Below are 23,644 nucleotides of genomic sequence, written 5' to 3' on the forward strand. Positions count from 1 at the left end.
AAAGACTAAAGTATTACACGAAAAACTTAAAAGACACATTGTTTAGTGTATAGTTAAAGGACTATTTTAAACTTACCCACAAATATAAAGACAAACTAGTCATGTCGTTTCATTTAAAATCATAACGTATAACAAGAATTCTTTACAAATTGACTAGTTTTACGCTCGTTGTCAGTCTATCATCCTCATTTTGCTATAGTTTTGCAGCTTAAAATATATATATATATATATATATATATATATATATATATATATATATATATATATATATATATATATTAGTATGACAGAACTGAACTTGACACAATTATTTTCAGGAACTCACACTTCAAATACATAAGCCAAATGAACATTCTTCTAACTCTGTGTTGAGTCAAACATCATCATAAAAACGAGAGGAGTTAACTAAAATCAATCCTCCTCTTTCTCCGATTAAATTATTTCTCCCTAATTTTAGGGGTCGCGACAACAAGGAAATGTAAACATAATATGTACAGAAGAACATATTCTTACAACTACGCTACGTCGCGCTATTTGCGATGCCCTGATGATGCCATGAGAATTGCAACAGCTGCTGTAAACATTAACAACATGCCTGCAAGAAGTGTATATGTTTTCCTTGATGATCTTCTGTATTCTCCAAACAAAATCACCCCCCAAAATGTGCTAACAAGAGGCAATGCCTGCAAATTTGACATATATTTCAAATGACCAAGTGTGTTCGATATAGAGAACGATATACGAGTAATCAATCTGATAATAGATAATCCCTACAGTTCATTTTACGTGAATCTATTTGACTGAGCACAGAGTTTAAGAAAGAAAAAAAAGAAATCTGCGGAAACTTATGGTCTTAAACATGTCATGATGATGTTTGTGTGTGTCTGTAAAGTCATGTCATTGGTAAAATAGGACGTTTAAAGTTAAATTGTTTCCAAATATAGAAAGATGTCATTTTTTTGGAATAAAACTTAAAAGGAAATAGTGTCGTAACTAGAACAAAGGGAATATTACTCTAACATCAACAATTTTTAGACTCCGGTATAAGAGTTTTGCAGAGCGGTAATGATCTTAGATAACGGAGGAAGGTTCCTTATGTCATAGTGGATTCATATAGTCAACGAAATGAGACGTAGTTGATGTATATTAAAAGTACAATTGGCTGATAAATGCACGAACCTGAACAGCGTCTGCAGCTGCATATCCAGCTGCTTGACCCCCCATGAATTGGAGACCATTACCAAAGCCACACAAAAGTCCAGCCAAAAGGGCCCAACCTCTGCCATTCCAGTCGTTGAGATAAGCCTTGAACGATGACTTGGGTGCATTTAGTATAGGGTAGTACAAGAAGGTGAGGTTCAAAACCATGGCAATTACGAAACAAAAGCATGAGAAGTAGAAAAATGCTGTATAGACAGTCAAGTGTGGAACTCCATCTTTGAGAGTATGCCATTGATCATTTGTGGCTAGGTTGAAAGCAGGCGAGAACATAGAGAAGCAAATCCCAGCAAAGAATGTTATGGTCAAACCAATGAGCGTGCCCTTCCCGAGAACCTGCAAGCATACACAAATTTAACAATTAGAATGTAGCTACAATGTATTTCACAAAAACATTAGTAAGTTATTCTGTTGTTGTTTGTTATACTTACACCTAAATTCGTGTTTGCCAAGAATCTTCTTAGTCTAGTTAGAGACTTATATGCAAGTATAGCGATAAAGTGTGAGCTTACTGTGAGAATGAAAATGCAATAAGAAAAAGAAATTCCGACCTTGATTGATCTCGTGTTCTCAAGTTCTATGAGGAAAGCCGCAGTCCCAAATTTTGCCTTCTCAGAAGCATCTCCATCCTCCAGACCATTTGTACAACCTGATCGGATATTCAGTATTGCGAAATGTTATAAATCAATCTAAGATATGGGAATGATAATTTAGATGCTCAAGCTCACAATACCTTGATTAAAATTTGTTGGTTTGAAGGAAGTAACTCCATTAGTCCTGCAAATGTGCAATTAAGTTGAACATCAATTTTCTGAGATTATTGATCAAGTTCTATAACAGCGTAGACGCGTATATATGCCTGACAAAATTTTAGTATATATAATTATATCCTGCACTTTACTCTTATAACTAGAGGAACATGAGAAGACACACAAAGAGATGAGGAATTGTATTAGTTCATCACATGCAAGTCATCTAGCTCTACACGTATACATGACATTGTTATGACAACCTAAAGCCAAAAAAAGGTCGATTTCCTTGAAATGATCAGAAGAAAGGAAACCATAAACATTGTAAGAATTAACAAGGGAAGTATGATAGCATTCTGATGCATACCTGACTCTGTCTTTACAGTCATTTGAATAAATATCAAGCTTGGTTTTGTTATCAGCGTTGTTGGACGAATGAACAGCAGAGCCTAAACAAACGGCAACCAAGAAGCATGCAACTCCAGAAAACAGAATTTCAGCTTTGTTAATTTTGTCGTCAAGGTAATAATTCAAGGTTGTTCCTGTCATAACCAAGGGAATAGCACATGTCATCTTTCCAACACCTTGTACCGGCTTCAGGAAAATAGAAGTTGCTGAAGTTAAAATGATACCTATAACAACTGTAATGCTGGCAGAGACAACTTCGGTGACTGACAAACCAACGAAAGCAAAAGCATATTGAGTTGAGAGGTTCCCGAGGCTGAGGACCATCCCTCCAGCCATTGCAAACAAGACACTGGGCCAATTATCCTGCAATGTTAATTGATAAAAGCTAATATATATCTCTATTAAAAAGTAATAGGACTATAAGTTAGTGCTACTCATCAATCAAAAGTATGTGCTATCTTGGAAGAGAATAGTAATCTAATTTGCTTTTTTACATTTTATCGTGTCCAAAAGGTGTCATATGTTTCTTGTACTTAACGGTGAACTAAGCTCCATGTATGCACGGGTCTAGGGAAGGGCCAGACCACAAGGGTCTATTGTAGGCAGTCTTATCCTACATCTCTGCAAGAGGCTGTTTCCACAGCTTGAACGCATGACCTCCTGGTCACATGGCAGCAACTTTACCAGTTATGCCAAGACCCCCCTTCACCATTTTTCCAATTTGAACAATACGTTGAATCGAATACAAGAAACATTGTCCTAAAAAAAATACAGCTGGGATCTTGGCTTTGAAGGGCACTAACCTGAGAGAGTTGAGTGAGAAAATTAGGCATTTCTGGTGTGCTTGGCCCAAACTGACCAAAGGTTAAAGCAATGATCACAGCAGCCAACAGATTGGTAATGGTATAATCAAGATAAGTATGTTGAGGAAAGCGGCCTCGCCTTTCGAGTAAAGTCAGTAGAGCTGGCCATGTCCCTAACAATAACAAAGAAAATAGCATACAAGCTATAGCACCACCTTTGCTTTCAACCATATACATCTTGAATCCACTAGATAAGACCCTTTCTGGTGAAAAAACTGCCAACTTGGTAAGGCTCCAATAATCCTATCCAAAGAAGAAAGGGACACAAAAAAGAGGAAGATTACAACAACATACCAGTGTAAAGTTAGAGTGTACGCAAACCTTACCCCTACCTTGTAGAGATAGAGAGGTTGTTTCCGATAGACCCTCAGCATAAATAAAGCATAACAAACATTAAAGATTCAATCTTTTAAATTGTTACAACAAATTAACACATCCCAAATTCAGTCTGCATCAATGGAAGTAGAGAAGAGAAAATCAGCAAAACAGCTCCTCCACTGCCATGGGGACCACATCCCCAGACACAGGGAACTTATGTTTGTCATGTACATATCTGTCTGCATCCTAGGAAACCAGAAAGACAGAAACTTTACTCACAAAATTCCCTAAAAACTTGAAAACAAATGTATGAACAATCTGAATATAGCACAAACAACAACAAAATACACGGTGTAGTCCTACAAAGCGGAGCCTGGAAATGGCAAAGTGTACGCAAACCTTATCCCTACCTATAAATCGGTCACAAGTAAGAAATTTCTATCTAAAAAGGAAACAATTGACTATAAAATTATAGCTTTCACAAACCATTTCCTCATAAAAATCAAATCTTTCTTCTCAAACATGACAACCCAATTTACTCACCATATCATATTGCAAAAGGGTATCAAGAATCTTTAACAAAAAGAAAAATGAAAAAACACAAAAAAGTGAACATTTTTTTGGACTTAACCACCATTTGGGCCACCAAATATCCATTGTTTTCTTCTCAAACAACAACCATTCACCATGTCAAAAGGGTATCAAGAACCTATTATAATAATCCAAAAAAATTGAATCTTTTAACAATAAACAATATCTACAAACGTGCAAACACAAGCAACATAAAGAAAAAAAGAATAAAGATTTGATTTTTATTTTATCACTTCAAAGAAAATGATAGATAACCAACCTATTATAAGACCCCACCAAAAAAATTATCAAGAATCCCACTTTTCAACAAGAATGGAACCCCAAAATGTTCATCAAAAGTTGAATCCTTTTGAAGAAAAGCAAAGCAAAGAGAGATTTGGTATTGGGAAAATGGGAAGCATTGGGTTTTTTCCTTTTTGGTAATTCCAAACAAAGTGTATATATAAACTCCCATTATATTTGGACATTCATCAGCTAAGATATATAATAATGATTGTTGTTATTCTTAGCTGTGAATCATGTTGTCAGAATCTTTTATAGCTTTAATGGCGGAGTCAAAATTTCCGCAAGACAAAAAAAAATACACAAAAAAAATCTAAAATAACTTGATCTTTGCAGTATATATATATCTATCTTGGGAGGTCAAATTGCATGTGGACAATTGTCTATGCTAACAATGTACCTAAATGAAGGGTCAATGATCTTATTCTAATTTTATGAGATAAAAAGTCAGTTTTGATATCGTTATTTAATATGTGTATGTCTTGTTATAAAGATTTTGTATGTAAATTTATTTTACATAGGCAATGTATGATAAAATAATGTTTGAAGTTTCATGTTCAGTTATTTTTGTTTAATTCAAACATTTCTATTTGATCTTATGATATGTATATATAATTGAAATTCAAGCTAGACGTATTTGAACTTTAACTATTATGTGAATTTCAAATATTATATATTTGAAATTATTTTAAAATGGATACACAAAGAAAAAAATTAAATAATACGTATGAATTAAATGACAGTATCAAAATAAAATATATAACACTCTCCTTATTTATTGGGTGATGGTTGAAAGTTGAAATAGAAATTTATTATTTTTGTCTTTTTTCTGGTGTTAGTCAATGTTCTTTGTCATATTTTTCTTTTTAATTCTTTTTCAAATTAAATTATACTCTATTTTTTAAAAAAAAATTCTTTGTATCTTCATTTTTCAACTTACTCCCCTTCATTTTCTATTAGTATTTCATAATTAGTTAGTGTGTTTTGACTTATTATAACAACAAATTGTTATTTTATTTGTCATATTATTAAGTTAATTTCATTACAAAAGTTACATAGAATTTAGGAATAATTACTCAATTTTTACTTTATTACGTTAGACTTTATGTTACTTTATCAATATATTACGAAAACTTTGCTTTTTTTTTCTTAACAAAAGAAATAATTTTGAGTAAACTATCACATATTTTTTGTTTTTTTACTTCTGAGTTTTCTTATTTTTGTTTATTAATTAATTTGATGATTTTTTTTTTATCAGGTTTCCTGACGTAGAAAATGAGACAAAAACGTTAGGCAAGTGTCAATTAAAGAAGTTTGATGAGTCATAAGTTGAAAATTGTAATTTAAGGTTTATATAAAAGTTTAAATAATTAATTTTTGTACCAAAAGGCATGAATTTAATTATATCAAATCAATCTTTTTCAACAAGCGAAATTGTTGGCTTATCTAGAGTGTTGACATTTAATATTTGCTTTTAAAATAAAATATAATTTTATATTTTTGTATTATAAATATTTTACAAGTTATGATTTGTGTCATTAAAGATTTTATATTCCACTAGAAATAAATTTAATTTCTAAACGTAAAAATTAGTAAATAACAACTCATTTACAGATTTTTTTCAACAACGATCAAACACAAGCAACAAAAAAAGCCTAAGATTTAATCATGAACACATTTTATAGCTAAACAATAAAATTTGTCAATACTACTATTTAACAACAGATATCTATTTGCTACAAAATTCATAGCTAATTTCAATATTTTTTTAATAGTACTCATAATTACATGAATTAGCGAAGGATAATTTATATCGCAAAAATAGCAAAAAGCTATCTAATCCTATTTAATCACAGATTACCAATTATCTATAAGCTAGAAGTTTTTTTTTATATAGTAAAGAATATGAGAGAAAAAGATAAAGATAACATACCAATTATATTATAAAGCCCACCAAAATAATATCCAAGGACACTACTTCACATGCATCATCAAGAGTGGAACTCCAAACAAACTAAAGTAGTGAAATTTAGCTATTTTGAAAGGGCAAAAGAAGAGAAGAAGAATTGCAAAACAAATTGAAGTATATTGGAAAGTGTGAATTGCATTGGCTTATATAATAAGTAAAATAACAACAAAGAGAGAGAAATATATATATAAAATCAATTCCAATTATGACATTATTGTACATGAGATGTATATCCACAGTAGTGAAGCATATATCAACCATTCTTTTTTGCCCCAAAAAAATAATTAAAATGATTATAATTACTTTGTTGTGGATGTGAATATATTCATGTAGACAATTCATGTTCATGGTGCTCTAGTATATATACCAGAGAGATAGAGTTTGAACTTTTCGAATTCAAGATTTTAGAATAATAATTTCGGATGTTAATAATTAAATTTGAAATTTAATATATGTACGTATTTAATAAATTCTTTAATATAACTAAATTTATTAAGCAAAATATACTGAATTCGATCGAACCTTCGACTCTAACCATGTGCCCAAAAGTCTTCATCCACTATATTGCATGGTGGTAATTTGGATGGATGTCTCCTCACATGCCCCCACACACAAAGAAAGGAAAATATTAGTATGTTTATTATGGTCTATTGTTGACTTGTATGGTTTTTCAAAGATTAATAATTTTGACTTAAATTTTATGTTTATTTCAAAAAATTTAAAATAATTATTGAGTTCATAAATTTTATATTCTAAATCCATTTTTGATTATTTGTTGAAAGCTAAGGTAGGGGTATTATTAATATCTATCTCTTTCATACAAACTAAGGATCAATATGCTCTTTTTCTATTTTTCTTTATAATCCTTTTGTAAAGTTTTCCTTACGAAATAATAGGCTAATCAAGATCGAATATAATTACTTTAATGATTTCGATGGTTCAAGATAGCATACTCAACAAGTTAGAGTGCTCTCATTTTGTTACATATCTCTTTATTTCACTTTCAACGTTTTCGTTCATTAAATTTATGGAATTCAATTCACTTAGAAAGTCAACTTTATGTCAACAACCACGGTAATACATATTAATGATTAACATATTTTAAAATATTCCCAAATAGTATAATGCTACTATTCTCAAGATAATGGAAATATTTGACTACCTTAAATTATGAAGACTATTTGTTTTTTCACATTTATATTTATAAAAAAATTATAAAAAAAGTTAAATTTTAAATACATTTCTTTTTAGGATTAAAATAGGTATCTTCTCCTCCTCTCCCAAAGTTGCTAAAAAGGCATAATTTCACATCCATTGATTTAGAATTTTTAATGTTGCCTTTCTTTAGGGTCAAAATTGGTATTCCATTTTTCTTTTAATTGTCATCATTCAAAATTTACTGTTCACCTAATTCAGATTCTTGTGGGATAATTTTAATTTAAATATCTAACCTTTTTATTTATTAATTAGAACAAACTTTTTCCCTGTCTATGGGAAGGTATTACCTAAAATGTAGGAGAAGATAATTAAGTGGAGAAACTTTTTAACACACAAATATATTTATGTAGAGTTTATTTATGCTTAAAGGATTTGTGATAATTGGCGTTTGATCATGAATTTTTTTTATTTTTTTCCTAATATGGGATTATGGGTCAATATTATTTTTTCTTCCATTTTCCCTAATATTCTTTGTCAAAGTCTTCTTTTTGTTTTTTTCGTGTATTAATGATAGGTCAATTAAGATCGAATATAAAAAAACTCTATTTCAATAGAGTATATGATGCTTGATGGACTATAAGGTGGCATGGTCCCATTTTGCCACGTATCTTTTTCTTTCATTTTAAAAACTTTTCATAATTCTGTTCACTAAAATCTATAAAATTCAGTCAATATAATTAACTTGATCGTAGTATATTAGAAAAAAATTGTTAAGGCTCCCAAATAGTAGTATAATGTTATTCTTCTCAAGAAGGACAACATAAATTTAATTAAAATATACAATTTTTTCTTTTTCGAAGGATGTATAAAAAACTTTTTTCTCGATAAAGTTATTTCATTTTGAAAAAATTAATTACCTTAAATTAAGTTGGAGAGTGGTATATATATGATGAATAGTTATAGTTGTTGAAAACATTTCCTTTTTAGTGTTAAAATAGGTATATTTTCATATATTTTCCTAAATATGAAAAAAAAAAATTAGTAGGTAACGTTTTCTTTGAATGACTCTACGTAAAATAAATTTAAATTATTAAACTTCAATACAGATACGATAGAAGAAGTTATCGTGTCCTCCCCTTTAGTTGCTGGAAAAGGTATCAATTTCCACATCCATTGGTTTACATAATTTTGAAGTTGCCTTTGGATCAAAAGTCAAAACTCATGTTCATTTTATTTTATTTTTTAATCATTTGATATTTAAAAATCACTGTTTCGATTATTCAGATATTCATAAAGTAAATCTAATATGAGAAATAAAATAATTTGGATATGCTTATTTCATACCAGTACAAACTATCTAACACTTCAGTGATAGTTTTGTGCAATTATTTGTTGACAAATAAGTTCTTCATTCTTATAATTCGTATCTGATACATCTGATAAAAGAGAAGATGACATCTCAACCATTCAATTCTTTGACATAAATAAATAATGTTTGATGACTTTTCAATTTCCTCTTCTCCACTAATTTAAATGCAAAGATTCTTGCTAAGTAGATAGATGAAAACAGAATCAATCACACAAAAAGTAAGGAAAATATGTGCAATTATGGTCTAAAAAATTAATAAATATTAGGTTTTCCACAATACAACATTAATCTAACTTTTCCAAAAAAGTGTTATCTCTACTTTTTTTTTATTACAAACTTTTTCCCTGCCTCTGGGAAAGCATTACCTAATAAGTAGGAGAAGAAAATAAAGCAGACAAACCTTTTAATTATGAAGATATGAAATAAATTATCATCTTTTTTTTAACCAAAAAAATAAAAAGTATCATCTTTCTATCTATGTCTTTCTCTTAATATACATAGGTCTCACAAGTAATTATTATCTATATGCTCGATCTCATAAGTAATATCTGGAAAAATGTGAAATTTATGCGGATTTTATCCTTATTTTTATGAGAGATAATTAGATTATTTTCGATAGACCCTCGATTAACTTGAAAGGTCAAATATCTTTGTGTCAATTTTCAATATTCCACTCACTCAAGTGGGAAGGTCTAATTATCATCGAGTAGTAGAAGACAATGACACCACACAATAAGTTAGGCATATTGTGCCAACTAATTATTAGTTTTGATTAGTCAAAAGTTTGAATAAATTAGGTGTAAAGCTTAATTAAATATGTTTTATACAAATCAAAACTGATACAAACATCTTAGACTGGTAAATATAAATCTTAATTTTGTGATTTTTCTCAATCAAAAAATAATACTAATTTTTATTTTAATAAACGTTTAATCTGAGCTCACCAACTTTTTGCTTTTTTCATCTTTATTTGTAAGCCGTCCGTTTGGTGTTTGACTTCATTAATATTTGTAAATGATGAAGTATATTAACAAATTCATATTTTTGAAATTTTACGTACGGTATGATGACATGATCTTAAATAGAAAGGTATGAAAGTTAAGAATTAGGATAAAAGGTTAGTAGATAGTCGTATTGTGTTATGAACGTCAAATTAAAATTGAAAATAGTAGATAGTCGAGTGATATCGCATTTTAGTTGGAAGAATCATCCCTTAGGTAGTCGAGTGGGAGAATTATGATCAAGGTTAGTAAATAATCGAGTTGTGTCGCATTGATAGACCAAAATGGTAGATAGTCGCGTTGTGAACATTAGGATCGAAGGTAGCAAGTTGAGTGATGTCGTATTTTAGTTGGGAGAAACATAGCCGCGTGGGAGAATTATGATCAAGGTTAGTAGATAGCGAGTGGTGTCGTATTGATAGACAAAAGTAGTCGAGTGGGAGAATTACGATAGCCGAAGTAGCAGATAGTCGAGTGATGTCGTATTTTAGTTGGGAGAAACATCTCCTAGGTAGCCACATGGGAGAATTACGATCAAGGTTAGTAGATAGTCGAGTGGTGTGCAAAAAAGATAAAGGGGGCATTCCGAGAATTGAACTCGGGACCTCTCGCACCCTAAGCGAGAATCATACCACTAGACCAAATGCCCTTCTTGGTACTGTTGCACTCAACTAAAGAAAAAATTAACTATTTTTTACACTAAAGAAACAAAAAACAATTTCCTTTTTTTTTGAGAAAAAACAAAACATTGTTCGGTTATAAAATGGATTTATTTTTGGTTAGATTCATTAGATGGGGTTTCAAATTTGGAAAAGCATATTTTGACTAATATTTCTAAGTTAGATATTTCTTCCCCCACACAGCTTCATTATACTCCGAATGAAATACATGTCCAAACACAATTTCAACTTTCACATATCATTTTTCAAATTCAACTTCAAAATACACTTTCTTTCAAATTTCAACCAAATCTATGTCCAAACGCTTACTAAGACGAATCAAATCTTCATATAATACTGCTTGGTATTTACCATTCACAATCCGTGGAATGACACAAACAAACACCATATTCAAAAATGGAAAATTTCCATGTCCAAAGAGGGGAAAAAACATGATGCTGAAAGCTACAGAATGAAACATAGAGATAAACCAATACATTCTATCATTCTCCATGTGATATAACAAACGAGCATAAACAGCCCTAAGACTCCGCTCGCGGTACAGCCTCTTGCAAAAAGTTCCCAAGTAGCCTTTGGTCAAGAACCATGTTGGGGACCTGAAAAATCACATTTTTGTGTTAAGCACAGAATGCCGTAAGGCGTAAACTCAAGAGAGGGGATAGAGATAGATGTAATAAGAAGATGAGCCTTGCCTTGTTCCCAAAGAAAATTTTCGAGTTATTGGCTATAGCTTCAATGAATCGCAGTTCTAGAAATTCTGGGGTAAGCTTCAGCTTGTTTGCTTCTGCTTCTTTCATTGTTCTGGAAAATCCCAGATATGGTAATTACTAGTTAGTATGCATATTTTCACTCCTCGTTATATAGGGGATAAGTTTAGAGAATTCACCGATAGTAAGATGCATCTGCCAGGCTCTTTTCACGAGCTAGGTACATCGAATTTGAAATTTCCTCTTGTTTCCTAGCACTATCTTTTTCCATCAACTTCTGTTCCATTTGGATCTTACTAACATGAGCATTTCTTTCAGCTTCACTAATTGCTATCTTTTTCTGCGTCTCTGCTTCCTTCTCAGCAACTCTTTGTCTCTCTACTGCAATCAAAACCTGTAACACATCATTGATGCACGGATGGATTACTAATTAAGTCACTGTTAATCGTAGCCCTAATATCTGCATCAGAAGTAACTAACAATGCAACAACGGCACATTGGGGAACACTTCGATAAAGGTCAGTACTCAATAGCTGTTATTATGATGATAGGGTGAGAGAAACAATAACGCAAAGAAAGAATTTGGGCATTGTTTTTCTATTCCTTTTTTTTTTCTGTTGTGTGTGTGTGGGGTTTGGGGTTGGGGGAGGGGGGGAGATAGGCACAAGTTTGTCACTTCTCAGATGGTGGAAAACAAATCATTCAGTTCAGACAAAAAGAAGAAGCAGAGTTCTCCACTTAATACCTTGGTGCGCTCCTGTTCCATGTTCTCAAAATTTCGTCTTATGCTCTCCGGGATGCTAGGTTTTGTAATACGTACACTGAGAATCTCAATACCTGGAGCATATCGTGTGCAGTCAGCCTGAAGAGCATCTTTCATTTTTTCATCGATCTGAAAATGTTTTGGCAGGCATCTCGTCAAGACTATTCAATAATGTTGGCTAAATAAAGTTTGCTGAATTTTTGTTTTAGAACCCCGGAGACTGTAAATAATCAGACAATTCCTTGCCCCAGAAGGCATATCATGGATTTTAAGCATGGAAATAGAGAATCTCTAAGGGAGGAAAGCATGACTCAGCAGGTTAAAACCAGAAACCGTTAAAGACACATTGAACAGCACAAATGCCAGAAGAAAAAGAAAAGGATAGTTCATTAACTACAGAAACTGGCAAGCCATCAGTACATAGAGGCCGAGAAGATTCTTACCTGATCAAACATGTCAATATAAACTTGTTGAAGGCTGTGAGCACTGCAGAACTGATTGATCTCATGGTGGATCTTGTCGTATATCCATGTATTATCATAATTGACCCCATAATTCAGCAGGGTATCATACACGTGATCCTTCCGAAGGCGGTTAACAACCTGAAAGCACATGAAACAAATAAGATGACAATGCATTCCTGCATATAATTATACCATTCCCACAAGGTAGATAGTTTACTTCTACTTTCTCAAAGTTGATCATCACGCCTCCTTTGGTTCCGCAAGGAATGTCCCTTACCTGCATTTACCACATGATCCAGAGACATCATTGACCCTATTCTTAATCAGGGTTTATATTACTAAAAAGTCATGCTACTAGAAACTCAGGATCTCAAAAATTTTGAGATAAAAAACCTTACAAATATAAAAATAGAAATGAAATGTTACCAGATCTGTTTGAAGAGTAACTTGAATGGGTTCAAACTGAGTTATAAAGGGCAGTTTCATATGAAAACCTACACATATAAACATACATGTTTGGTCAACAATAGACTTCAAAATAAGGAGATACCCCACAAAAATGCAAATGACCATCTAGACAAAGCACTATATCACCTGGATCAGTTATTGTATTTAAAAGGGCACCTCCTCTCCAATAGACTCCAACATGACCTTCCGGCACTTGGTGTAAAATGGATACACTATTATTTAATGTTGAAATAGAAGGAGCCACAATCTGCAAATGATTTTAAGATGTCAAAGTTATACCTTGTCCATAAAAAGAAAGATGTCACACTTCTAATAATAATTCACATCCCCAACATGTAAGTCACAGTTACTCTACCCAAGTCCTATTATCAAGTTACTCAACAGCATAGATGCAACACAAATTGAAGATTGCATAGTGAAGCATTAGACTATTGCCGATTTTCAGTGTCAAGCAATTGCAAGTAAAAACCCATGACAAGTATATCTAAAAATAATCAAACAACAGTTTCAAGGAAAGGCGACTTATACTTTTTTTTGTTATTGGGACAAACACTAGAAAAGTACGACAACTAATCCTAGAACATTTTAACTACATAGAACTTCGTCAAAACTGAGAAGTGTGCTAGGTTCTGAGCATTAATGCGGCAAACCTTATCCTGCTCACAAATGTTGTCTAAAACAACCAACACAATCACAATTATTCTGAGGTGATGTTTGGTTGCGATTAGTGGAGAAATGTCTCCACATAAAACTTAACACTGTCAATACAAGATTAACAATGTCTGGTTTCAGTTTTCCTTTCCACATAAACTCAGGATTAGTTTAAGCAATAGCTTGTTTTTTCCTCACCAAGTCATGTATCAGATAACTCTACCCACCAAGCTAAGCAGAAGAAATCACCAATTTTTTCCCCTCAGTTTGAATTCAAAACCTGGTCCTCATTACAATTTTATGACCGCCGTCACACCCTGGACACCACACCACTAAGAGCCTGTTTGGATAGACTTATAGCTTATGGCTTATAAGCATAAGCCATAAGCCATAAGTTAGGAATCCTAACTGATGTCTTTTGGCTTATTTTGTTATTTTAGCTTAAAAACAAGTGCAAAGGCACTTTTTTATATCTTCCAAACTCTACCAAAATGCTTAAAAGCACCTAAAATAAGCCAATCCAAACAGGCTCTGATACTTCTATAGCTCAAATATCAAACACTGTAATCTAGTTAATCTTTCTTTTACTCTAAAAAAGCAATTCAATCAAAACCACTACATCACCAACATCCTACTCCTCTTAGAAAGGCAAATGAATCATTTTTCCTATTTTTTCATAGAGCCATCTGATTAAATTCGTTCTCAATAGCCACGAGATATCATCTTAAGGTGATCCTTTTGTCGACGGATGCTCTTATTACAGATCTTAGATTGGTTTAACTTAAGCAGATATCCACTTAAGCTAAAATAAAGTCATTTTGGGAATCCTACAATGGATTAAACTGAAAAGTCTACTCTATAGTGGTCAACGCAATTATCAAACACTATTAACACTATTGATCAAGCACCAGCTGCACAAATACAATTAATGTAATAAACACAATTATCAAGCACTATGCATTCCACATCTTAAACACAAATCAATAATTGCAAAAAGATAATCAAAACAAAAATAAATTCATACATAGAGAAATCAATAGATAATTTAGAAGCAGTATATTGATATTTTAGGGATAAGAGTTGATTCACCAATGCGAAAATGGCGATGAAAGCAACGAGCACAGTGAGAATCGGAGTGAAGTCTCCGCCGCCATCGCCGGACCTTGGGCGAGCCGGAACACCTTGTTGTCTCTGCTGTTGCTGTGCATCCATGGCGGATTTTATTTTTTTTGCTTTCTTAGCACTCCAAAATAGAATTTATATTTTTGTCTAATTCCAAATAAATAAATATCTTTTTCTCGTAAACGGAAGAACCTATTAAAATAGACTTTCATTGATTTTTTTCGTGTAAATTCGGAATTTTAATATTTTAAAGTTAATGGTTCTAAAATAATACATTCAATGAATTTTAAAAAATAATAAGAGATGTAAATCAAAGTTATTAAGTTCGATTAAATTTGTCACTAATCCTCTTACCTCTATCTTAAAATTATCAGATACTAGTGATATAAAAGTATTTGTTATTAACGAAACATGTAATATTAAAATTAAAGAGTTTCAATTACAGAAAGATGTTAATCATCACTATTACCAATTTATCATCGCCAACCATCGTATAATTTTTTTAAAATATATTTTATTTATATAATATAATATTAGATTAATTTTAGAACGATATGGATCCCAACCGATATTAACAATTGGGCTTGAACAAATGATAACAAATGGGCCAGTGGACAAATTGCAGAAAGAGCCTCTAGCAAAGGCCCAACACCATCTTAAATGGCTATATTTGAGATTCAGATGAGTGTTATCTAGTAAACTTGTAACTATAATATATTTTTGTAATATATAAGTTAAAAATCATTTCGATAACTTTGTTATGATCACTAATTTTGGTAGTGATACTGAACTATCTACTAAATATGTAATTAACGAAGTTATAAACATAAATGATAACACACAAGTACTTTTGAACTAAATTTGAAATTTTAGCGATACACCTAAATATAAGGGATTAGTCTTTGTTATCCTTTCTACTATCTTGGTTAATGTTAATTATTTCGTATTTAGATCTTAATACGATATTTCAACAATTTAAAATGTCAAAATTTAATGTATATTTTAATATTCAAATTGATATGTATTCAGATTCAAATATGTTAAACTTTACTATAAACAAATTAGACCTTTGTATCTTAAGAGTCCGTTTGGATTGACTTTAAAAAGTAGTTTTTAAGTCAAAAATAAAAAATTAAACTTAAATGACTATTAAGTAAAAAAAATAAAAAGTAGGGGAGACATATACTTTTGGTTTTTAACTTATTTTAAGTTATTTTTAACCTTGCCAAACACTTCCTAATTTATTTTAAGTTATTTTTGACAATTTTAAGTTATTTTTATATTTGCCAAACACTTTCAAAAATAAAAAAACTAGACTTAAAAATAAATTTGACAAACTTTTAAACTATCCAAATGTGCATTGCACGTTTTATGGTACTACCCTATAGCTTAGCCACCTAGAATTTAGCAAGAGTAGCTTAGGGTTGCACATTGAAATGACTAAGTGGGTTTAATTTCAAACTTTTTTTTTTTGTTTTTTTGGGTGTTTGCTACGTAAGCAAAATATATTTTAAAAGTATTTGTATATAATTTAGATAGATATTATACACAATTAAAAAAATACTATTTTTTCACTGAAAAATATTCATTGGTTATTCACACAAATATTTTGATTGAATCAATGAAAAAATGAAAATTAGGAAAGCTTCCCTATATTTCAGAGAAAATCATTTCTCATCATGAGTTTTCATAGTGAGTTGGTTCGATGGGAATGAGATTGAAAATTTATGTTTTATAACATAAATTTCTTGTTAATAATAGATGGTGGGGATGGGGTGTATTGCCGGGCGAGGAGAACAATTAATGTAAACATATCACTTATAAAATTTGTTTTTTCTTAATTATGCTAACAAAGTTAGTTATCTTATTTTTAAGAAACTAGTTTTTTCTTTTTAAAAAAAAATCAATTTTTTTTACTAATTGAATATAAACAATTGAAAAATATTTTCTTTCGTACCGAACACTAAGGCCTAATGTACACATATTCTTCATATCTTTATGAAGATTGCTCCAAAGAGATTTACTTTTGTCAATATTGTACAACAAATTTTGTGTTAAATAGTCAAGTCTAGAAAGGTAAAGATATGGTATAGTTGCCTATCAGAAAAAACACATGGAGAAACTATATAAATTTTGTGCTAATAATTAAGGATGTCAATGTTAAATCAAGTGGGCATAAATTATTAGAGGAATTATAAGAGGTAGACTAAAGTAATTTTAGTAAATATATTACAATCATTTTGATTGGAAGTAATATTAGGTATTAACAAAAAATGCCCAAGGACATCAAGAGCTCTTAGAGATTTTTTATCTTATTTCAAATGAAAAAAGGCTCAAATATATCTTGTAATATATGATTTAAAGCTGATATATTTTTCAATAAAGAAAGTGAATTAGTTATCTCACTGTTGTTTTATTAATGATTCAAATATACCTTTTTCCACTTATTAAATGTAGAAATATAATATATTTCACTATTATTAAGTTTAAGGATACAATGTATTTTGCTATAATAATATTTGTATATGCATAAACACACTTATTATACCGACAAATAAAGTATATTCTACAATTATTATGCACACAAATAAAATATTTAATTTTCTGCTTCATTTTGAAATCAAAATATCTTATTCACCTCTCTTAAAAAATTGAATGAACCGTTGTTGCATGGCTGAATTTTCCTCCCATTTGTTAGGCAATAACATCAAATCCATATTTTGGCCATCAAAATCAATTCTTTTAAGTTGTACCAATTAAATGTCAATTCGATATCTTGTTCGTTCATCAAAATCAATTATTGTACCAACATAAATTAATGTTTGGCTATTATTTCATATTCCTTCAATAAAACCTAGTACCATCAATTATTGTAAAATGGTACCACTTGACATATATTATATATATACGGTGTATTATAAAAGACTAATTCATTCCTTCAAGAAATAGTTCAATTCTTTATGATATCAACAATAATATATATCATGTACAAATAGAGTACAATTGAAAATTGGTAGATTTATTTAATAACAACACGTTTCAGTTATATATATATAGTGTATTATAAAAGACTAATTCATTCCTTCAAGAAAGAGTTTAATTATTTATGATACCAACAATAATATATATCATGTATTGATAGAGTACCATTGAAAATTGATAAATTTCTTTAATAACAACACGTTTTAGTTATTTATGATAGTCACATGATGTAGATCATATATTATTAAAATATCATAAAAGATTGTTTTTTTAATTTTTTTTTTTTAATCTTTTATGATATCCACATGATACATTTATATAGTACTAATATGGTATCACTGATTCATCCTTTTAAAAAACACTCTTCAATCCTCTATGATACTCACATAGTACGTATCAAAATGAGATGAGGAAGAGAAAAAAGAATATAAAAGTCAAAGTGTGTTTGTGTTTATTGAAATTTTTTGACTGTGTTGATTGATGGTATAATATTGACAATTCAATTAATTAATTATCTAAACTTTTATCCGATAAAATTTTTATTCGATTTCCATCTCGTAATCTCACTATTTTTTTCTTGGAAAAAAGAGGGTGGTGGGGTTGGGGTGGAAGTGGGAGTGGGAGTGGGATCCTCTTGCATTTGATGGGATGGTTACTATTTGTATTCTGTTTTTCATTTTAATATAATCCGTTACAATAAGGTTGATGCATGCTGCAGTGGTGAGTATTCTTTTATCGTTTATTAGAGGTTTCAAAACATTTAAGTCTATCTGAATAAATTTAGTCATGCTTCAATATAAAATCGAACACCAAATAAAAAACTAATAAGAAAAATGGCTGATGAGTACAAAGTTATAAAGGATTAACCTTGTACTTTCATGTCAACGTCAAATTGACAAACAAATTAAAACGAATTGAGTAGTATGTACGTTATACCCCGGCCATGCCGAATATATGCCTAACCTCAGTTGTTAACAAAAAAAAAAGCATAAAATAAAAAGCCTACTTTTTAGGGACAAAAATTGAAACGAGAAACTCATGTCAAATGCCAAACTGCGAAGTATTTATAAGACTAATATGAAATCCAATTTCTACATAAATTATTGGCACTTTTATTGCTATGCTAACTTTTTTGTCAGCCGGAGCCGGAGCCGGTGCTGCTCTTCCGCCGGCATTTGTTTTAATTGGATCCAATTTGAAATGGTCGAATTCGAGGCGTTTATCGATCTGGGCTGGCTGTGAATTTCCAGATTTTCTTCCTAAGCAAGTCGAGAAAATCAAAGATCCTAATGCTAGAAACATGGCTTCACGAATTGAGAGAATACCAGTAAGTTTTTATCGCTCTCTTTTAAAAATGTGCAGTTTTGGGATCATTTCTAGAATATGAAAAATTCTTAGTGTTATAAGTAAATAACTCAAAGTTTCAACATGTCCAAAAAATGATTTTAGTGATAACTAATTAATGGCAATAGCTTAATTGTCACTAAATATGTATTTTTAATGGTAATTAACACTCTTTGTAAAGGTCGCTAAAGCCATAACTGTAGCGACATTGAATCCAATGATAATTAACTAATGTCGGTAAAGACTTTAGTATTCTTTGTTAATGTGTATATTTATTGGAGAAAATAACATAAATAGTCTCTTAACTATATGGGTAGGTCTAAAATGATCCATTAACTATACACTTGACGGATTTAGTCCTTTAACTATTCAAAAGCTTGTCAGCTTTGGTCCCTTAACTATACACTTACCGGTTTTAGTCCCTTAACTATAAACTTATCGATTTTAGTCCTCTAAGTATTCAAAAACTTATCAGGTTTGGTCTTTGTCCATTTTTTAATACAAATAGCTTCGATTTATATTAATGAAATTCATGCCTCGAGAAATTAAATCATTTAACAACTTTTTATGTTGTTTCTCTCTCTCCTCTACTTTATCTTCAAAATAACCTTATGCGAAGAACTTTAACCTCAACAATTTAAAATAAAAAATCACGATGAAAGAAAATATAAGTCATATTTTTATTCAACAGAGGATAAAATGATGCATATTATTGCTACTAATGACTTTAATATGCAAAATTTTACTATAAAAAGAAAAAAATTATTACCCGTTAAATCCAAAGTTTGTACTCCAACGACTTCATTGTACAAAATTTGTTTAATTTAGAAATTGAAATTTATAAAATGGTAGATTTGCAATTTTTTTAAATAGATAAATTTTATTATTCTATTCATTTTATTTTACGTAAAGAAATTTGAGTAAATTAAATAAAATCCGCACTGATTAGCATATTAAAGTGCGGATTCAAGTCATTAACAACAATTATATGCTTAATTTTATCCTCCATTAAATAAAATTAGGACTTACATCTTCTTTCCTCATTAATTTTATTTTTGAATCGTTGACGTTATTGTTCTTTTCATAATAGTAGTTTGAAGAAAAAATGACGGGGATAGAGAAACAACTTAAAAAATAGGTTAAAGATTTAATTTTACGAAAATTTCCATTAATATAAACCTAAGTTATTTATATTAAAAAAATGGACAAAGACCAAACCTGATAAGTTTTTTAAATTAAAGGACTAAAATCGGTAAGTTTATAGTTAAGGGACTAAAACCGATAAGTGTATAGTTAAGGGACCAAAACTGACAAGTTTTTGAATAGTTAAAGGACTAAATCCGTTAAGTGTATAGTTAAAGGACCATTTTAGACCTACTTCTATAGTTCAGGGACTATTTATATCATTTTCTCATATTTATTGCAGCTAAAAACTGTTTTTGTGAGTGATAGTAAATGTTGAACCCCTTCCACTTCTTGGTGTACTTACTTAATACTTTCTTCATATATTGGGTCCCTTAGCGAAAAGGACAACCGGGTTTTTCTTTGATCGAAATTTCTACTCATGTTTTTTTAATATTTTAAGTTAATTATTCTGATTTAAAGTACTTTTTATGTAGTTTTCTAATATATAAATTTTATATCAGAAAACTTGGCTTTTATGTCAAAGTTTAGAAGTTTGAATCTCGAAATTCATTGTACCACATAAATTGGGACAGAGGGAGTTATTGTTTACTCCTTCTGTCCCAATTTATATGAAATCCTAAAAATCTTGCTTGTCTTGTTTTGTATTGAACACACCCTTCTCTTCCTTCATAAAGTTTTTGTTATTGCCTTGATTGTTCATCTTTGTTGTTGGTTCATTCAGGTAAACTTATCGAAGGATCTTGTCATGAGTAGTTGTGTGAAGCCAAAAGAACAGAAAGAGGCTAATCCAGTTGTGCTTCTTCATGGTTTTGATAGGTATGTTTCATAGTAAGCTATTAGTTTTGATCACTTTTTCTAGCTATGTTGTTGTTCATTATACCTCATTGTGATCAGCACGTGTTTAGAATGGAGGTACACGCTTCCATTGCTCGAGGAAGCTGGATTGGAGACTTGGGCAATTGATATCCTTGGATGGGGTTTCTCTGATTTAGGTATTCGATCTTGTTCTTGCTCGATCTCATTTTCATTTCATGAAGACTTGCTCATAGTTTCACCTCTTTTCGTTTTGTTCTGACTTTTAAGAAAGGCTTCCATCGTGTGATGTAGCTTCCAAGCGTGATCACCTTTACCAGGTATACATACTGATTTTGTGAAATGTATGTTCTCCGTTTACTCGTTTTGTTAATTTATCAGTCTTGTTTTTCTTTCAGCTGTGGTCTACCTATATCAAGAGGCCAATGGTACTTGTCGGACCGAGCCTTGGATCAGCTGTTGCTATTGACTTTTCTGTCAACTATCCTGAAGCTGTAAGTACATTCAGTAACTGTGAATCCCTTTCGAGATATTACAGATTAATTTCTTACTCCGAAGTACTTTTACTTTATAGGTGGATAGGCTGGTTTTAATCAATGCAAGTGTTTATGCGAAAGGTACAGGAAAACTTGCAACCTTACCGAAAACAGTAGCTTATGCTGGGGTGAGTCCATGGGACGTACTACTCGAAGGGAAATATTCTGATCCGAATCATAGATATAACATGTTTTCAAATATGATCACAAGCATTCTTCGAGTATCTTCCATCTACAATTTCTTCGTGTTTTCACTATCTTGACAAAAAAACGTGTTGCAGGTCTACTTGTTGAAAAGCATACCAATTCGGTTATATGCAACATCCTTGGCTTTCAACGGCTTACCATTAAGTACATCTATAGAATGGACTAATGTAAGTTTTCGTTAAGAAACCTGAAAGTCGTGGAGCTCAGATGTTTAAAATGTGCATCTGTATGTACTACTTGTCTTATCGATCAGACCTTTTGATTACATGTTTTTTTTTTTTATCCAGATAGGTCGTCTACATTGTTTATTACCTTGGTGGGAGGATGCAACAGTGAATTTCATGATCAGCGGAGGTTACAATGTCATTGATCAGATAGAACATGTATGTGAACGTTTTGCTCCATTTTCTATGTTGTCCTTGCGGAAAATTCTCCAGCGTTCTCATTGCTTAGGTGTTCTGTCATACAGGTAAAGCACAAAACACTGATAATATTAGGCGAAGACGATCGTATTATTGACTACAAGCTAGGAGTGGTAAGTTTCTTTCAAACTTCAGAAAATATTACTAACATGTTAGCTCCTAACAGCCAAATACGCGGTAATAACTGAAGTGTTCCATTGATTTTTATGTGCTCAGAGATTGCATTGTGAACTTCCAAATGCGACTCTACGCCAAATACCAAAGTGTGGCCACATTCCTCATGTGCAGAAGCCTGATGTTGTCTCCAGGTTGATCGCGGAATTTGTTCAGTCTGATCAATCACAAAAGGCGAAACCTGACTCTGTCTCTACCATCTCTGTTCCTGTGATGATTTCACCTACTTGTACAAGCAGATATTTAGCATGTCCAGTGTCTCCGCCATCTCCTCAATTTCGCGGTATTATGTTGTCATAAACCAATACTTGATTTTTCTTGTATACGTATATAAATAAAGGTAAAATAGTCAAATGTAAAGCATTTAGATATGATTGAGAATTCTCAAATTTGATTCACAAGAATGCTGTTTAACATGTTCAGAAAGGATGAAAGGTAAGAAATGAAACAACACATTTCAGGCTGGGGGTTAATAATCAGGATTCAGGATGTCAAGTTTAATTATATGGGTGGGTTGGATCAATATATAAGAGTTGAATAATTTAATTCGGTTTTTCGATTTCGATTGATTTATAATGATAGAGTGATTGATAAAGAGATTAAGTATAATTTTTATTTGTGTGATAAGCAAGAACTTAAAAATGTTAACTGAATAGAAATTTTCAAAAAGATTGAGAAATTCACACCAAGTACAAATACTTTCATTGAAATATTAACATTCAATGTGCTAAATTTATAAGATTAAATGCTCTCGTCAAATTGAATACAAAACAAAAATATTTATAATGTAGATTGTTAACTTGTGATGTGTTTTTTTTTCAAAGTTAAATCAATTCACAAATCAGGTTTTTTCTTAGGCTTGACTTGTTTCATCGATTTGATTTGACTTGTACACTCCTATATTTTTTACTTTTCTTAAACTCTGTATCAAATCAAAATAGATTAAAAAAAAAAAAAAAGAAGGAGTAACTCTTTCCTATTAATCTTTTTTTTTCTTCTTAAAACCTACGTAGTTACACAACATTTCTATCATATTTACTAATTTTCCTTATAATTTAAAATAATTACATATTATCTCACTAATTAATAAATTTATACCAAATTTCAATTAAAATACACTTGCATATATATGTATCTATAAGTGGCGGTGTATATACATATAAATCACGTTTTGATAGAATGAATTTGAAATAAATTACACATAATTTTGACCCATATATCTCATATACATGTATGTGA

The 23,644-nt window shown here is 30.9% G+C and overlaps 3 protein-coding genes and 1 non-coding gene across 6 annotated transcripts; 1 reads left to right on the forward strand and 3 right to left on the reverse strand.

Moving 5' to 3' along the window:
- Positions 1-315: 315 nt before the first annotated feature.
- On the reverse strand, positions 316-6,388 carry LOC125829822 (ureide permease 1-like). Of its 3 annotated transcripts, none has more exons than XM_049509023.1 (8): positions 6,363-6,388; positions 3,179-3,481; positions 2,600-2,738; positions 2,335-2,509; positions 1,952-1,995; positions 1,770-1,867; positions 1,180-1,554; positions 316-683 (listed from the first exon to the last, which is right to left on the reverse strand). In XM_049509023.1, the coding sequence occupies exons 2-8, from the start codon at positions 3,413-3,415 to the stop codon at positions 531-533; spliced, it is 1,221 nt and encodes a 406-aa protein (XP_049364980.1). In that variant the 5' UTR covers positions 3,416-3,481; positions 6,363-6,388; the 3' UTR covers positions 316-530. The 3 variants fall into 3 exon arrangements, with proteins under 3 accessions (XP_049364980.1, XP_049364979.1, XP_049364978.1); XM_049509022.1 differs by lacking the exon at positions 6,363-6,388 and adding an exon at positions 4,407-4,466; XM_049509021.1 differs by lacking the exon at positions 6,363-6,388 and adding an exon at positions 4,100-4,334.
- A 4,115-nt stretch (positions 6,389-10,503) lies between these two features.
- TRNAP-AGG (transfer RNA proline (anticodon AGG)) lies at positions 10,504-10,575 on the reverse strand. Its single transcript has one exon. It is a non-coding gene; the product is annotated as a tRNA-Pro (tRNA).
- A 340-nt stretch (positions 10,576-10,915) lies between these two features.
- LOC125829832 (uncharacterized) lies at positions 10,916-14,968 on the reverse strand. Its single transcript, XM_049509032.1, has 8 exons — positions 14,749-14,968; positions 13,135-13,255; positions 12,967-13,034; positions 12,758-12,817; positions 12,520-12,678; positions 12,059-12,205; positions 11,493-11,707; positions 10,916-11,407 (listed from the first exon to the last, which is right to left on the reverse strand). Exons 1-8 carry the CDS (start codon positions 14,869-14,871, stop codon positions 11,224-11,226), a joined length of 1,077 nt encoding a protein of 358 aa, XP_049364989.1. The 5' UTR covers positions 14,872-14,968; the 3' UTR covers positions 10,916-11,223.
- A 3,901-nt stretch (positions 14,969-18,869) lies between these two features.
- Positions 18,870-22,759, forward strand: LOC125829829 (uncharacterized). Its single transcript, XM_049509030.1, has 10 exons — positions 18,870-19,090; positions 20,975-21,069; positions 21,148-21,245; positions 21,337-21,386; positions 21,465-21,560; positions 21,641-21,730; positions 21,884-21,976; positions 22,097-22,192; positions 22,279-22,344; positions 22,448-22,759. Exons 1-10 carry the CDS (start codon positions 18,884-18,886, stop codon positions 22,703-22,705), a joined length of 1,149 nt encoding a protein of 382 aa, XP_049364987.1. The 5' UTR covers positions 18,870-18,883; the 3' UTR covers positions 22,706-22,759.
- Positions 22,760-23,644: the final 885 nt, after the last annotated feature.

The sequence above is a fragment of the Solanum verrucosum genome, unplaced genomic scaffold (genome assembly GCF_900185275.1).
Source record: "Solanum verrucosum unplaced genomic scaffold, falcon-dt-bn FXZP01000008.1, whole genome shotgun sequence".
Classification (NCBI taxonomy): domain Eukaryota; kingdom Viridiplantae; phylum Streptophyta; class Magnoliopsida; order Solanales; family Solanaceae; genus Solanum; species Solanum verrucosum.